Here is a 14,832-nt window from a genome sequence, read left to right as displayed (position 1 = left end):
CAAGCTTTGATGTGCCAGTGATATTGCAACACTTAGTAAAGGACTTAGGAACAGGAAGTTTGTTTTACAGCGTTCCAGCTGGCTTTCTTTTACGACTGGAAACTGAATTGAGGTTCAAAAATAGTCTGCACTGAACAGAATGCTAAACAGCTGTTTCAAACAAGCTTGGCTGTAAATTAAATGACAATTCGCATGCTAGTTTGTAGATACTGTATTAAGAGATGTGAACATAATTCTAGTGCACTACTCTATGCTGCAGTAAACCAGTAGAAACGGGTGACCGAAATACCTCACACAACAATAACTAAAACAAGTGAAGTAGCCACTACTACTACATCACTTGCTAGTCTGCAAGAACAGCACATTAGTTAAAGTAAAGCAACCCCAGGGATTTGTTCTTCACCATTAATTTAGACAGATAATCAACCTTTTCACTAACCAAGACGCCCCCAGAGGATGTTTCTCATGGTCCAACATCGGTGTTTGCAGAATTTCAAGGACAGGATGAGTTATGATTCAGATCTGCATTTAATCCTAGTACCTCAATAATCACCTAGGGTAATAGACTAAGTTGACAATAATAGTGTCTCTCTCTCTCTCTCTCTCTCTCTCTCTCTCTCTCTCTCTCTCTCTCTCTCTCTCTCTCTATATATATATATATATATAGAATGTACTGCAGTGTCTGTGGAGAAGAGATGTATCTGCCACCACTTTAGAAAACACAGACGATAGAAAGAACAAGATAGCCAATAAGATGCACACAGATATGCTGGTTGAAATGCAGTGCGGTATTTTAAATGTAATACCATAATTCCCCTTCAGTACTGGTACAAGTCTTTTTTTCTTCAATATACAGGGTGATGCATTAACACTCAATCATAGGTGCACAGACAACCCCAGGACAAATTACAAGACAAAGTTACAGATTGTGCAAACATCACATCAGCAATGTAATCATGTTTTTGATGTGGTGTTTATGTATCACCCTGTATATGTGTACATCTATGTTCAAATGTTAACTGTTAATTAAATGTAGTTTAGAATTCGGATTCAATATAAAATACCTGACTCAGAATGGCCTCAATGAAGTACCAGGGTTCTGACTGTCTAAAAATCTAGCAGATAAAACCAAAATTAATACTATGCAGTTAAATGTAATTTACAATTGTAGCATGTGTAAATAAACTAAATTATGTTTAGTAGTCTAGACTCGAGAGAGAGGTTGTTTAAAAAGAAAAAACACATAGGAGTATGTAGTCCATAGCTTTGTTTTAAATAAGTTGTTTTCCCTCCAAGTGTCATTACTGGGTTTTGTTATACCTCTCCTTGAATGAAGAGAACTCAAAATCGTTGCCTCGGCCTACAAAAAAAAATGGAAGAGAGAGCCTTTGTACTGCAATGGCTTCATCTCAGCTGCAGTCTATACTTTCTTCATCAAAGAACGTGGGTTATTTTAATTTGCTCCTTGCATGCTAGTCTACAGCATTGATGAATAATACATGTTTAAACTCAAATCTCTATAAGCTGCACATGCAAATTGTGGGAGTACAAAATAAATTGAATACCATGGACCAGATTTATGACAGGATTACTGCAATCTGCACTATTTTTTGCGAAAGGACTATACATCTAATAATACTACATATCTACTAATGAATAACTTTGCAATTCTTTAAATAACCTTTGTATTTTTTGTAACTGTCTTCCTACATAATTTTACTTTAACCAAAACTGGCACCAATTATTATTATTATTTTATTTTTTTTACAAATGGTTAATCACAATTTTAAGAGAATCTTTTTGCAAAGATGAGGACTTTCAAAACCTAAGTAGGAAAGGGCCAATAGGTTTAAGCTAAATGTTAAGTTTCTATTTGACAAGTGACAAAATAATAGATTTGCAAAAAACAAATCTTGCTTTAAGTTTAGGAAGGTTGTTAAAAATGTTCATTAGCAATACATAGTTCAGCTTTTCACTGAAAATCTGAAACTTGTTTTCTCATTTAATGGACACGTTTTCCTAGAAGCAACAGTATTGGATTTTGTTACAGCTCTCAGTGAAGAGCGTATGATCTGGTAATCATTGCCACAGTGTACAACACCTAGTGCAAGAGAGAGCCTTTGTGCTGTATTGACTCCTCTGTGGTCTGTGATCAAAGAGAACTGGTTATTGTAGTTTGATCCTTGCATAAGCTACCAAAGTAATCAATAGTAAATAATGAAAAGTACAGTGCAGTTACCATAAAGAAGACAACATGATATTTTACAAGAGAAGATGCTGAATGGTACGTGTTCAGGTTATGACTCCCATGTTCAACAAGTGGAACTGCCACAAGCTTGTACAGGTAAGAGGGGCTGCATGATCCCTATCACTACTGTAGGTGCACTAGCTATCACAGCAGCAATAAGAGTATACTGGTGCCCTCTGGTGTTCCATGAACAAGTGGCAGCCTCATGTCTAGAAGCAGAGCAACTGCTGATTAAACAAAACTACCCCATCAATTACAACTACATACCAGAGGCTCCGTGCTGATGGGGAAACTCACAATAGAAAACTACATTTAAGAACTTAAAGGGAAGACAGTACCCTTGATGCGCGTAATATCTACCTGGAAATATCGTCTTATTGTAGCTTCTCTCGATTGTTGTATTTAAAACATACACAAATAGTATAAGAATACAATTTATTAATAATCTACGGTACTAACTGGTCTGCCATTGAAAAGCACGGCTAAGTTATAGTTAGTACTTATTACATTGGATCACAATGACTTTGAAAGTCTTGTTTTCTTTTGCCCTTCCATAATAATGTCATTCTCCATTTTGTTGTTTTTCTATTCATTTTCTCCCCTAGGGCAATGTTACAAAGCGTTAGTCCAACAACTCTGCACTGTGGCTTCATGTTTTTTTTTTTTTCCTGTGCTATTCCTTTTGTGTTGTCTGTCTCTGTTACGTCCATCAATCCAAACCAGAGGGAAGAGTGGGAAGCAGCGCCTCCTCATTCCATCCTTTAATTTTCAGATTTCCTCACACCGCATCCCAGGAGTAAACCCCCCTTTTGTGATATCTCTAATTCGTCTTGTAAAGAACAAGGAGTGAAATGCCAGGTCGCTTCTTGGTACAGTCCCACAGCACCACCTGCTGGTAACAGTGTAACCTGGATAACAAATTGCGTCGTTTTACAACCTTGCCCTGACCTCTAGCTTTGGGTTGTCTATTGGCTCCACAATCATTAGATGTCCAGAGCAGCCATCCCCACTGACGATAATGACAATTATAGGTTTCACAAACCGGTCTGGTGGCTTCTGCTTAAGAGTTTTAAATCCTATTTGGTGGGGAATAAATACCAACCATATTCTATAGCACTGTTCCAGCTGGACAGAGGCCAAACAAGCAGTTTATTCATATTTGTGAGAAGCCACAAAGCTTCAGTGTAAGACAGCCTGTGGTGAAAGTTCTCTTTCTTTCCAGAAACTCTGGTGACAGCTTTGTGTCTTCTTTGAATTACAAAGAGCTCTCTTGTGGATAGCATGTTAAGCAAATTCTCAGATTTGAAATATTTGTTTCCAGTACAACAATATTAGGTTAAGAACTGTGATTGGGCTATAAAAACAAAACATAGCACTGGAGCCCAAAATAACTTTTACCTGGTTGAAGGACAAATTAACTAAAAGGCAAAAGGGATACATGTGTAATATATAATATACAAGCAGGTACAATAGAGATATAACATAGTCTTCCACTTGCACCTATCCTGGCTTTGCAACATCACCATGTCATGATAATAAATACATTCAACATGCTAAGTAATTGTGCAAAAATATAATGGTTGAAATATGCAATCAGAACGCTCAGGAGCCCTCCATTAACCCAGATTCTACAATGTATAAACCACACATATTCACACCATGGACCAAATACAAAAAAAAATAAAAAATAATTGGATGTGCTGCTTCAAGTGTGTCATGCAGAATTGCATAGTTTAGGGTGCATTGGTCTCGCAATGCCAACTCATCTTATACATTAACCACCTCTCTGTAAAATAGTCATTATTCCTCAAACTGTCATGAAACACAAATCATGTGCCTCAATATTTAAGCACATGTCAAACGTTCTACCATTCGGTAAGCCTGAAACTTATTTAATTAATCTATAAACTGCATAGCTTTGCATCTAAATGTAATAAAAATGTAGCTGTTGGATATTTTAAAACGTAATATTTCAATAGGCTGAAATAGAAGATCATAATTATAACACTATACAAAAAAAAAGTTTGTAGCTTGAGTAGTAGAGTAAGCATGTATTTGATTTTCTAGATAAAACCAGTTTGAAAAATAGGTAACATGTTTTATGACAATACAAAAAAAGCTGTTACTTGGCAAATTACATTTATTTTAAGCACTACAGTACACAAACACTGATGTTTGCAGTTAGTGAAACTTTCAGTAAAAAACACAATTATGAAAGTTTTGTTGACACATAAATATTAAAAGCTTGCAGATCTTTCTCAATTGAGTCTGTGATATGTATCATGCAACTGTCTGCTATGAATCCAGTGGGAAGTTCTACTGGCCCCTATGACAATAAGACATCTAAGTGTGGAAGACATTTAAAACTGCTTCATAAAAAGTTAAATTGCATATAAATATGAAACCGCAGCTGTAATAACGTCTCTCTTTCTCGCTCTTGGCACGTACAGGCTTAGTTTAGCAGCTCCAGGTAGGTAATAGGCACTCTTCCTTTCTGGGTTCCTCTTTCACCCATCAGCCAATCAGTATCCATTCCAGGAACACTATACACAGGAATGACCTGGAAACAACAACAAAACTGTACACTTTCTTTGAAAGGTAATACAATGCATTCTATTGGCAATTTGGTCAAATACTTCCGAACATTTTTCACCAAGCTTAAAAGTGGAACGAAAAATGTCCAAATTAATTTAACCCACTTTTGTTCTAGATCATTTCTGTAATTAAACTCTGTTTGTGCCACTGTTAATATTTTACCAGATGGTTGCTATACTGTAGATATTTCCTGTGTCCAAAAAGATTAAGCGATTACCCACCTCATCTGCCAGTAGAGACAATTCACTGCTGTCCGCAGCATCATAATCATAGAGCACTCTGGCCTTTCTGGTGCCACTCGATGCCCTCAGCTCACTGAAGCCTGAAGTGACAATGGAATTGGCTGGAGTGGGCAGCTTGGAATTAACAGGAATGGAGGGGACAGAGATGCTCTGCGCTGAGCTGGAGGAGTTCTGGTTGTTGTTGGAAGTAAGTGTGGTTGGAAAGCTGCGGAAACAAATGCCAGTAGAAATGTGTGAAGGGACTCATGGTACCAAAGTTATTCAGATACTGTAACCACAGCATTGACTTTTAATGCTAGAATGATGAACTGTGCGGTACCAAAAATCTACCTGGGATCAAATTTCAACTATGGCGCTGCTATCATTAGAGTTTTTTAAAAAGGATGATAAAACAAAAAATATGCACAATTATTTAATTCTTACACAGCATTCAATGCCAACAAAATTTGTTATCTTTAACTCATGTGTTTGGTTCTTTTTAACACCATCATTAAAATGTAATCCTAGGTTCAGTGACACATTGATGTGCTTTTTATATTTTTTTTGAATAAAAGGCTAATTAATAAAACTGCAAATCTTTCTGGTTAAGAATTGAGAGTATTTCTTCATTAAAACCTTGGTTGAAGAAAGTTTGTATTCTACATATTTAGTGACAGCATTTGAATATACACCTAAAGAATGAGCAAGTCCCATCTATACTGAATGACAAATTAAAACAAGTTCACTGAAATGCTTATGCAGACATGACATGTTAAATGCAGTTAAATTTGTCAGGTTCATGCAGCCAGGGCTTTTAAATTGTATCATTAATACATTCTGCCAACATAGCAGACAACTAATTAAACTTTTTTTGTCCTTTAACAAAAAGATACATAGCTCCCAAATAAATATACAAATTAAACAGATTCTGCCTCAAAAGTTACATCTTCAAGAGACCATACCCTCTAGAGCCAGATAGCGACATATATGTTGTACTGGACTGAACTGAAATCAGCAGATGGTATAAGGGTTGCTGTTTTGCTACCTTCCAAGTTGCTTCTGAAGGTCCACCATGTACTGGTAACATTGTGCATAATAAGTTGTCTGTGCTTCTACAAAGTCATTCAGACAGCGGAGATGGTGTGCCTGCAACACAGAAAAATTAAAGCAAGCCAGCATGTTAATAAAAATCTAAAGGGCTAAGAATGCAAAGTGGATTTTTAAACAAAAACTATGACATATGTATTATATAAAGACAGATAGATCGGCATATCCAAATATCCCCAGATTCCTACACTCACAACTTGTGCTAACCGTGTTTCGTCACAACTGGAGAAGTGCTTCTCCAGAGATAGAGCTAGATATACACACACAGGTATGGAAACCTCTGAAATTACGTATACATACAGCTGCCTTCACTATAGCCCAGTGACAGGAAAATGCACCCCAAGAGGAGGTTAGCAAAACAATGAAATTTTCATTTCTTCAGCAATGCAAACTTACATGCGTGCTGCTGATTCCTTCAAGCAGAAGTCTGGTGATCTCTCCCTGCCGATCAAACTCGCTCTGTGCTATTCTAACCTCCTGCTCAGCCTGTTAAATCAAAAACAATAATTAGTGAGAATGCAAATCTATAAAAACAGCAGCCAACTCACACACATTAAAGTCAACTGCAATGTAACCCAGGTGCAGATACACATAATCTGATAATAGTTTTTTTGATAGCTGTTAATAGTACTATATATAAAGACTGCCCGATACATGTTTCAGCACTTCTATTCCTGTAAATACAAGACAAAAATAAAATGTCAATAAATAAATCTGCATTTGAAGATGTATAGTGTATTTATTCCCTTTATTATAACCACCAGAGAGACAAATTATCCTTGTATAGGGAGATCTTCAACTTAAAACGACAGTGAGAGTGGTCATCATAAATCATTTCAGAGATAGGAAAATACACCAACCTTGTACATGTGCACCCAAAAGTGACTGTCAATATTATTCTAAAATGTTCATTTAAGAAATATTCTTGAATGAGTATATCGGTGAGCACTGGCCTAACCAATTTCTAAAGGTCAAGTCTTCCACCAACAGAAATCTGCCTTCGCCATTATACCTTGTGAGATAAAACCTGTATGATCAAGACACTTAACCACATTCTCAGCTGCACCTCAGTCTTTGACAACTGTGTTTATGGAGGGTGTCACAACCCACATAAATCTTAGGTAACAGGAAGTCTTGCATCTTGCAAAGAATCTACTTACTTGTGTCACTTCCTCGGTCCAAAGCTGGCAAGCATTTAAAACAATGACATCATATTTAAAAATGATAGATGTGGACAATAGAAAAAGAGTGCAAAGTAATTTGTATCAGGTAGAACCCAGCACACACACACACACTTGGTGTCTTATAGATCACTAAGAAGGCCACTTGTCAGATTAACATTGCTACAGCTACTGGAGACTCAGGGCTAAGCCCAAAGTGGAAGTGAGTAACTTAAGTAACAAATGTACACAGGCATTTACATCGAAGGTTATTACTTTATATGGTATGCTTCAGTGGTCTTTGAATCTCCTTGTGACTTTAAAAAATAACAGCTTTTTCCTTTAGAGAGTCTGGGTGGCATTAATTGAACGTCCATGCAAAATTCTTGAAATTAAATGTAGTCCAGATCCAATTCAGTCACAGCAACCCACATTGTCATTTTGGGACTGTGTGCCACATTTTAATAAACATCCTCAGTTTTGGTATATTCTGCAAATTTAGGAGACTATGATAAAAATAAAAATCTATTTGATCTAGGCAAGTTCTTTCTGAAGGTTGTTTTTTTTTTTTCCCCCCACAATCATGATTTTATCAGTTTCTAAGTGGGTTGTTGTCCAGAATGAGCAATGTATGTTGCAAGGTCAGTAAAATGCATCAAAACGTACAATATTGCTTCACTTGGATGATGAGCACAATATGAGACCCACCCTCCCTTCATCTATTGTATTTCGGTTGCCCAACACATGGTATGTGTAACCTCAGACTACAAACTGTTCAAACACAGACATTATCAACTACAACAATAAAAGTGTGAAGATACCTCCTCTTGCTATCATTTTTAACAGCATATTAAAAGGGAAAATAAAGTCGTAGGGCCTGGTATTCTGAAGTTGGAATTAGAGTAACTGTACTTACTCTTATCAATGGCTCATTCCAGCTCACATGCTCCAAGGAGGAGTCGCTCGACCCCTTGTGTCAATTAAGGTTTTATTGGTTGAAAGACTTCAAAAGAAGCTTTAACATGATACTAGCATTATTTATCTAGGTTTCCTGACATGGTGAAGTCATCACAATGTTCATGTGTGGCATGATTACACTCTTGTTTCACATACAAACAGCACTTCTCTCTCCATCCCATGTGCTTTATGTATCAACCACAAATTAAAGAAACTCCTCCCCAGAATGTGGTCCACTTGGGCTGGAATGATCCTTTGACTTAAATCAAATGTTAAATGTTCTGTTTTGCTCAATGAAGCTGTGTTGTTTACAGAAATATGCAGGGTATCTTTTTTGTTTTTGTTCCAGAGCTTTACAATAACTACTGATCTGCTCAACACAAGTCACCAAGCGTTGAAAACCAGGCCCTTAGTATCCTCACTATAAAATCAGATTACATTTGTAGTGTAAATGCAGTTGTGCACTCTAAGCTCCAAAAACAGTATGTGTATATACTTTAATTGAAAACATACATATCATAAAGCACCCTGACAAGCTTTTGCAAGTATACATTAAAAGGTACATGCAAATTCAGGTTTGACTTTTTAAAGAGCTGCATCCCCATGCTCTGTTCAGCAATGACCCCTCAGCTGTGACAGCAAGAGAAAGTATGAAAGTGGAATAGTAAGACACCGAAGACGGCCAACAAACCTTCAGCCACTTTACATGCAGGAAGTTGAGCATGTAAGAGAAATTTACCATAGGGTTATCGCCCTCGAGTGGAGAAGAGTTTAAATGCTGAAGCATACAGAGAACACAAAGAAAAGACTTGAAAACAGAACTCTGCAGGTACAGTCATTTAATCAAGGCTGTACTCGTGACAGTCTGTTCAAAAAAATGAACCAAGAAGTGAACAAAGCATTTATATGTATATTGTATATAAAGTCAAAACGGACAGGCTCCACCTTACATCCCTAAATATAACTTGTGCAAAAGAATCTTCAAACCAAGTTTGATCAGAATTGAATAAAATCATTTCTGGAGATATAGAGAGATCTTCAGCGCAAGAAAGGGGGGGGGGGGGGGGGGGGGGGGTGGGGGGGGGTGGCAGTGATAATGTTATCTGTGTTAATGAAAGGGAAGAAACAGAAACCAGCTCAATGCGAAACGACTGCAAGCCCAGGCACCCTTCATGGCCAGGTGAGTCAGAACAGGGCTGTCTTGCTTAAAAATAAGTCCAATAAGAGAAGGTGGAAAACACTGAGGTGATATTACCAGTGTTACGTTGAAGCTTTTACATTTGGCTCAAGGCATGAGAGCCGAGACGTATCAATGGGTCAATTATTTTACTTCACCTGAAGGAAAGGCGTTAAACAAGGTATCTATGCTTCTGCTGTTAAAAGTAAAAAATTCAACAAAACCCTGAAGCAGGATCGTTGTAGAGTAAAAGCAGTTGTGTGTGCAAGTTTTGTGGCAATGCTATCCAAAGGTCGGTCCCACAATATCTGCTGAATAAGCTAGGGCACAGTGTATCATTGTATCACTGGATATAAATAAGCCATAAAAGTAAACCAATTTAAGCAGTAAATAAAGTTAGTAGACATTTACAAAAAAATAGTGAGTGGATAAACAATTTAGGCTTCATTGGCTCAATTAATTCACATTTACAATAATATGTGCTTATCAGCGCCAAAGATCAAATGTACCCATTCCATTCGTATATACTGCATTTGTATGCACAGCAAGGAGAGAAAACAGCTTCAACTGCTTAGCAGTTTGAGGCAATCCAGGGTTTTTTTGTATGATCTTAAATCAGTCACAGCTGATCTAATGACTATGGTTTATCTACATTGCCTAAGTTGTGACAAATGGTGCGCCAAGTAAATTTGGAATTGACTACAGTTGCAGTGGGAGTCTTATTTTACTATACTGTATATCTCATGATCATTAAGACAATACCCAATATTTGGACTGTCGTTTATACATCCTACTCACTGCTGCTCTGGCCTCTGCTACTCGAGCTTTCTTCAATCTCGTTTTCGCAGCATCCAGGTCGAGTCTCTTGTTCTGCAACAACTTGCGTTCTTTCTGGTAAGACAGAAACCGATACGGGGGCGAGTTATTCAACATGCAGCATTTCATCCATTAAATAAAAAGAACCCTTTTTGGTAAACAATACACTGAACCGTTCATTACTCAATTAAAATAATAGGGAACTGCTGTTTAAGCTGTGTCACAAAACTTTTTCTTGTTGTGTATTGCCAATATCTCAAAGCATTAGGTTTTAATAATGTGAAAACTAAAAAGGCACATGACCAATACATTGTTTTATTGTTCAAGAAGAAAGTCTAACTTTGAGCAAATGTTCTTTCCTGTTAAAGAAGTAAAGAATTCTGGGTAGAGCTGCAGCTTTTCGCAGACAGCAATTGGCAAGCAAATGTGAGGCGCCAGAGCTGTACCAAGACAAAGCGAAAGGCATCAAGAAACCTTATCGGACACTGTACATAAAGTATTTCAGCCCACTAACTTTGAAACACAGTGAAAACAGGAAGAAAGCCTTTAAACTTACTGACACTGTTCTGAAATCCCCTTCCAGGAAGTTTCTAAAAGGTGTTAGGAAATGAATGGCTGAACTTTGTATGAACTCTCTTTCAGCAATTCCAATCTGCTTCTGTGTTTCCCCACACTTTGTGAGAGCATTTCCTGTTTATAAAAAAACAAAAAAAAAAAAAAACCCACAGAAACACCCCAAATCAGTATGAAGATCACGTGTCAGATAAAGGCGTTGTGTTTTGTTCAATTGAAATCATACATTTTAAAGAGAGCACTCAACCTTTAAATTTTTTTTATATATATTATATATAAAACCCTAAAACCTACATTTCTAGTTGTAATGCACACTACTGTACCAACCATATGCAGTTCCTTGTCCAAACGCCTTTCCAGAATCTATCATAGACTCCCCCAAATGTTCATTATTGTTCATTCGAGCCGGGGCTTTTTTTTCCAGTTTCTCGTACAGAAATTCTTCTATTCGTACATCTGCAAATTAAAACAGCAAAACTAAGTTAAAGAGGAGGGTCACAAGACTGAGAAATCTGGTACCAAATAAACTTATCCAAGAATGTTTTTGTCCCTCTATTGCTACAGTCTGTGTGCTTATATATATATGTGGACAATGGAACAGAGCAGGATCAGTTTCCTCATCAGATTAGCATATGATGTTCTCTCATCACCACAGCACCTAAACCTCTGGGTGGTTGAGGATCCCTCATGTCCTTTGTGTTCATTACATGCAACATTAAGGCACATTTTGACAGGATGCAAGGTGGGTCTTAGCCAAGGACGGTTTACTTGGCGCCATGACCAGCTGCTGTGATGTTTGTCCTTAGCATTGGAAGACAAGCGTAACCTGACCAATAAGTTGCCACCAGTTCCATCAAAGCATTACACACAAAAGACAATATTCCTCCGTTCAGGAGAGCAACCACCAAGAAAAGGTGTTAAAATCAAGACTCGCTCAGGACAACTGGAAGCTGCTGGCAGATGTTGGTGAATGGCTTATTTTTCCACCTGAGATAGCCACCACTAACCTTCGACCAGACATTGCCTTGTGGTCTGGATCAGCATGCCTTGTTCATCTGGTAGAGTTAACCGTGCCATGGGAAAATGTTGTGGATGAGGCGTATGAGAGGAAGAAACTTTGGTATGCTTAACTAGCTGCTGAAGTGGAACAGCGAGGATGGAGAGTCCGAGTTTACCCAGTGGGGGTGGGTTGTCGAGGATTTGTGGCACACTCTACAACCCGGTTTCTCAGAGACGTCGGGTTCAGTGGCCAAGAGTTGCATCGCACAGTGAAGAACTTATCTGAAGCAGCAGAAAGAAGCAGCAACTGGCTGTGGTTGAGACAAAGATTCTGGATGGGGATCTCAAGCACAACAGAAAGAACGCTGATGTACAGGTAAGTAAGCTGGGCTGAGCTGAGTGGGGGGATGGAGGGGGTGATGCTGAGACACCAGAATCACTGTTGAGTCCTCTTGAGGTGTTGTGGGCTAGTCAACGAAACACAGAGGATGGAAGGTGCCCACTTGAAAACCCCAGAGATGTACCCTACTTAGCTCAATCCAGATGGCTGTCATGCTGATGTGCTGGGGAGACCACACTGGGTTGATCCCCGGAGCCAGCATCGCAGCCATTGTGTGTGCTGATGCACTGGGGAGGCAAAATAACCTGATCCCTGGAGCCAGCACTACACTTCAGCAATCAACACCAGACAGAAGGAAATCTACATCATCAGATGGAAAACAACGCAAATGGATGGAGATGCAGATGGATCACATTAGTTTACTGCAAAGCTACGTCTTAGTTGATGCTTATCTTGGAGAGAGCAGAGTTCAAATCAGCATGAAGTTTTAACATCTACTCTCGTGTAATGGAAATCTATCCACCCATTTAACAGCTTCTTTCCTGTCCTAAACCAATGACTGGCATACCTTGCTGCCAGCTGTGACAAGCTGGAAGTAAAGCATGCAAACTAACAACTTACTTTAACCTACAGTAATATGTACTGTATTTCACCAGATACCTTTTAAATAAAATCATATTCTTGAAATAGAATGGAGACTTCTATCACGCCTGCACATGTGAGATACACACAGTTTGTCATTACCTTTACCAACTTTAAAATTGTTTCATGCTACACTGAAGTGAACAGATAGCACTGTATTATTGCAAAACGTCTACTGGAGGACAGCAACAGATTTTAATTATTTAAACTACATGTTCCTCCATGGCAGAGGCAGACTGGATACATTTAGATCACTTATTGGTCTGTAACAGATACATAAATAAAACTTTACTTGGGTTTGGCTGCAACAAAATTTCTGTCTGCTTCATTATCTTCTCTGTCCAGTGTCTTGTGCATTCTGCTTTGGCTAGAAGATTCTCCAGATGGGCATCTAGTTCAGTCTTCTCAGCCTGGCCAAGCTTCTCTTCTGTAAACTGGTGTAATAATGGGAAAAGGGCTTATTATGCAGCACTTTGTTACATACAGATACTGTAGCAGCTGAAACAGGTATTCTTGAATCAGTTTCAGCATTATCCATACAGTATTTAAAATAGCATGAATCATTGTTTCCACATTAGCACAATAAAAACTCCCTTTCAGTGTTATCATCATAAGTAGCTCTGCTATAATAATAATAAATAATAATAATCAAAATATATAGGAAGATTGAAAACACACTGGTATATACACTGTATGATACATTCAATCTGTATCCTTCTGTAACCCTTCCAATCTGATCTCTACCCCTGCCCCACTCCTCTGCTCTTTCCGGCTCTCTCTCTCTCTCTGGTGCCCTCTGGAACTGCAGGTCAGCTTGCAACAAGACTGATTTAATCTCTGCTTACACACACCTCTCCTCTCTCGACTTTCTGGCTCTTCTATAAACATGTATCTCCCCTGAAAACACTGTTACCCCAGCGGCTCTCTCATTCTCCCCGTTCCTCAGGAGGTCTCGTTGTTCTCCATCACCCCCTGGTCCTCCTACTCACTTCATTGATAGAAGTGATTTCCATCTTTCTTCTATCTCTATTCCTGTCATTCTTTTAGGTGAATTTTCATCTATCTATCACGCTCCGCTCACCCTCCACTTGCCGACTTGTTATGCCATCTCTACACCGCTTCGCGTCTTCCCTTGAACTAGCTACCGGTTATCCTCATGTCCGTTCAGTCTTTTACTGCTTTCCGCCGTCTTCTCAAAACCCACGTATTCAATCTTTATTTGTAAACTCCTACTTTTATATAACAAACATTTTTAGACAAAGTGAAAGTAGACTGGCTGTATTAGTTTGTAGATTTAAAAAAATAAGTACCAAGCCTTTTTTTTTTTCTCTCTCTCTCTCCCAGTTTTAAATAAACAGAATGGAAATCTATTTAACTCAATTAAAAAGGAAAATACTGTTGAACCAACGCCCAGAGGCCCTCTTCCTCTCAAAACTGATGACTTATCCCGAGACACCACACACTAGTTGCAACAACAGCCCAGGTCAGCAGCATCGGCGTTTCTTGGTTTCATTAGCCAACCAGCGCACCACAAACTCGGATCAAGACCATTAATAAGACGGGCGTTCTAGGAGTAACTTAGTTTCAATTTTTTTAAAAAAAGCAGATAAACAAACATGCTACTTTTAAATTAAAAAAATGATTTACCTGCACTGCACGGCTTAGGAAAGTACCGGCGTCAGCTGCAAATCTTTTGACGTTGAAATCCATGGTGTTATTAGTATGTATTTATTTTGCTAAAACCAATCCATACGTCAGTGTCAATGATGGCGGGGAGAGGAATGTGTCACTCGACGAGTTGCTGTGGTTGTTTTTTTTGTTTTTTTGTCTCGCAGGGACGAAGCGCCACAGCCCACACCGACAGCTCCCTCCCCCGGCCCACGCTCGGGTGCACTCCCTCCTAGCGCTGCGTGTTGCACTATGGAGCGCCATGTGTGCCAAAACTAGCCGGCCGTTAGTTTGTCAATTCTTTCGTTAATTCCTGAATTTGTCAATTT

General features: G+C 38.6%; 1 protein-coding gene across 3 annotated transcripts; it reads right to left on the bottom strand.

Annotated features, from left to right (window-relative positions):
- Positions 1 to 4,370: 4,370 nt before the first annotated feature.
- LOC121326875 (endophilin-B1-like) lies at positions 4,371 to 14,672 on the bottom strand. 3 transcript variants are annotated; one of them, XM_041270481.1, is made up of 11 exons: positions 14,483 to 14,672; positions 13,128 to 13,269; positions 11,182 to 11,310; positions 10,838 to 10,971; positions 10,264 to 10,356; positions 8,980 to 9,066; positions 7,332 to 7,355; positions 6,568 to 6,657; positions 6,110 to 6,210; positions 5,065 to 5,290; positions 4,371 to 4,808 (listed from the first exon to the last, which is right to left on the bottom strand). In XM_041270481.1, the coding sequence occupies exons 1-11, from the start codon at positions 14,543 to 14,545 to the stop codon at positions 4,701 to 4,703; spliced, it is 1,197 nt and encodes a 398-aa protein (XP_041126415.1). In that variant the 5' UTR covers positions 14,546 to 14,672; the 3' UTR covers positions 4,371 to 4,700. The 3 variants fall into 3 exon arrangements, with proteins under 3 accessions (XP_041126415.1, XP_041126416.1, XP_041126414.1); XM_041270482.1 differs by having other exon boundaries at positions 9,028 to 9,066; positions 14,483 to 14,669; XM_041270480.1 differs by lacking the exons at positions 7,332 to 7,355; positions 8,980 to 9,066 and having other exon boundaries at positions 14,483 to 14,660.
- Positions 14,673 to 14,832: the final 160 nt, after the last annotated feature.

The sequence above is a fragment of the Polyodon spathula genome, chromosome 14, assembly GCF_017654505.1.
Source record: "Polyodon spathula isolate WHYD16114869_AA chromosome 14, ASM1765450v1, whole genome shotgun sequence".
Lineage (NCBI taxonomy): Eukaryota > Metazoa > Chordata > Actinopteri > Acipenseriformes > Polyodontidae > Polyodon > Polyodon spathula.
Note: the sequence above shows the minus strand (reverse complement) of the source record. Positions and strands in the feature narration are given on the sequence as shown.

Coding starts and splice junctions, on each gene's coding strand:
- LOC121326875 (XM_041270481.1), bottom strand. CDS start 14,545: ATGGATTTCAACGTCAAAAGATTTGCAGCTGACGCCGGTACTTTCCTA. Junction 6,211..6,567: donor AAGGAATCAGCAGCACGCAT/GTAAGTTTGCAT, acceptor TCTGTGTTGCAG/GCACACCATCTCCGCTGTCT. Junction 5,291..6,109: donor CTTCAGAAGCAACTTGGAAG/GTAGCAAAACAG, acceptor TTGTTTCCGCAG/CTTTCCAACCACACTTACTT.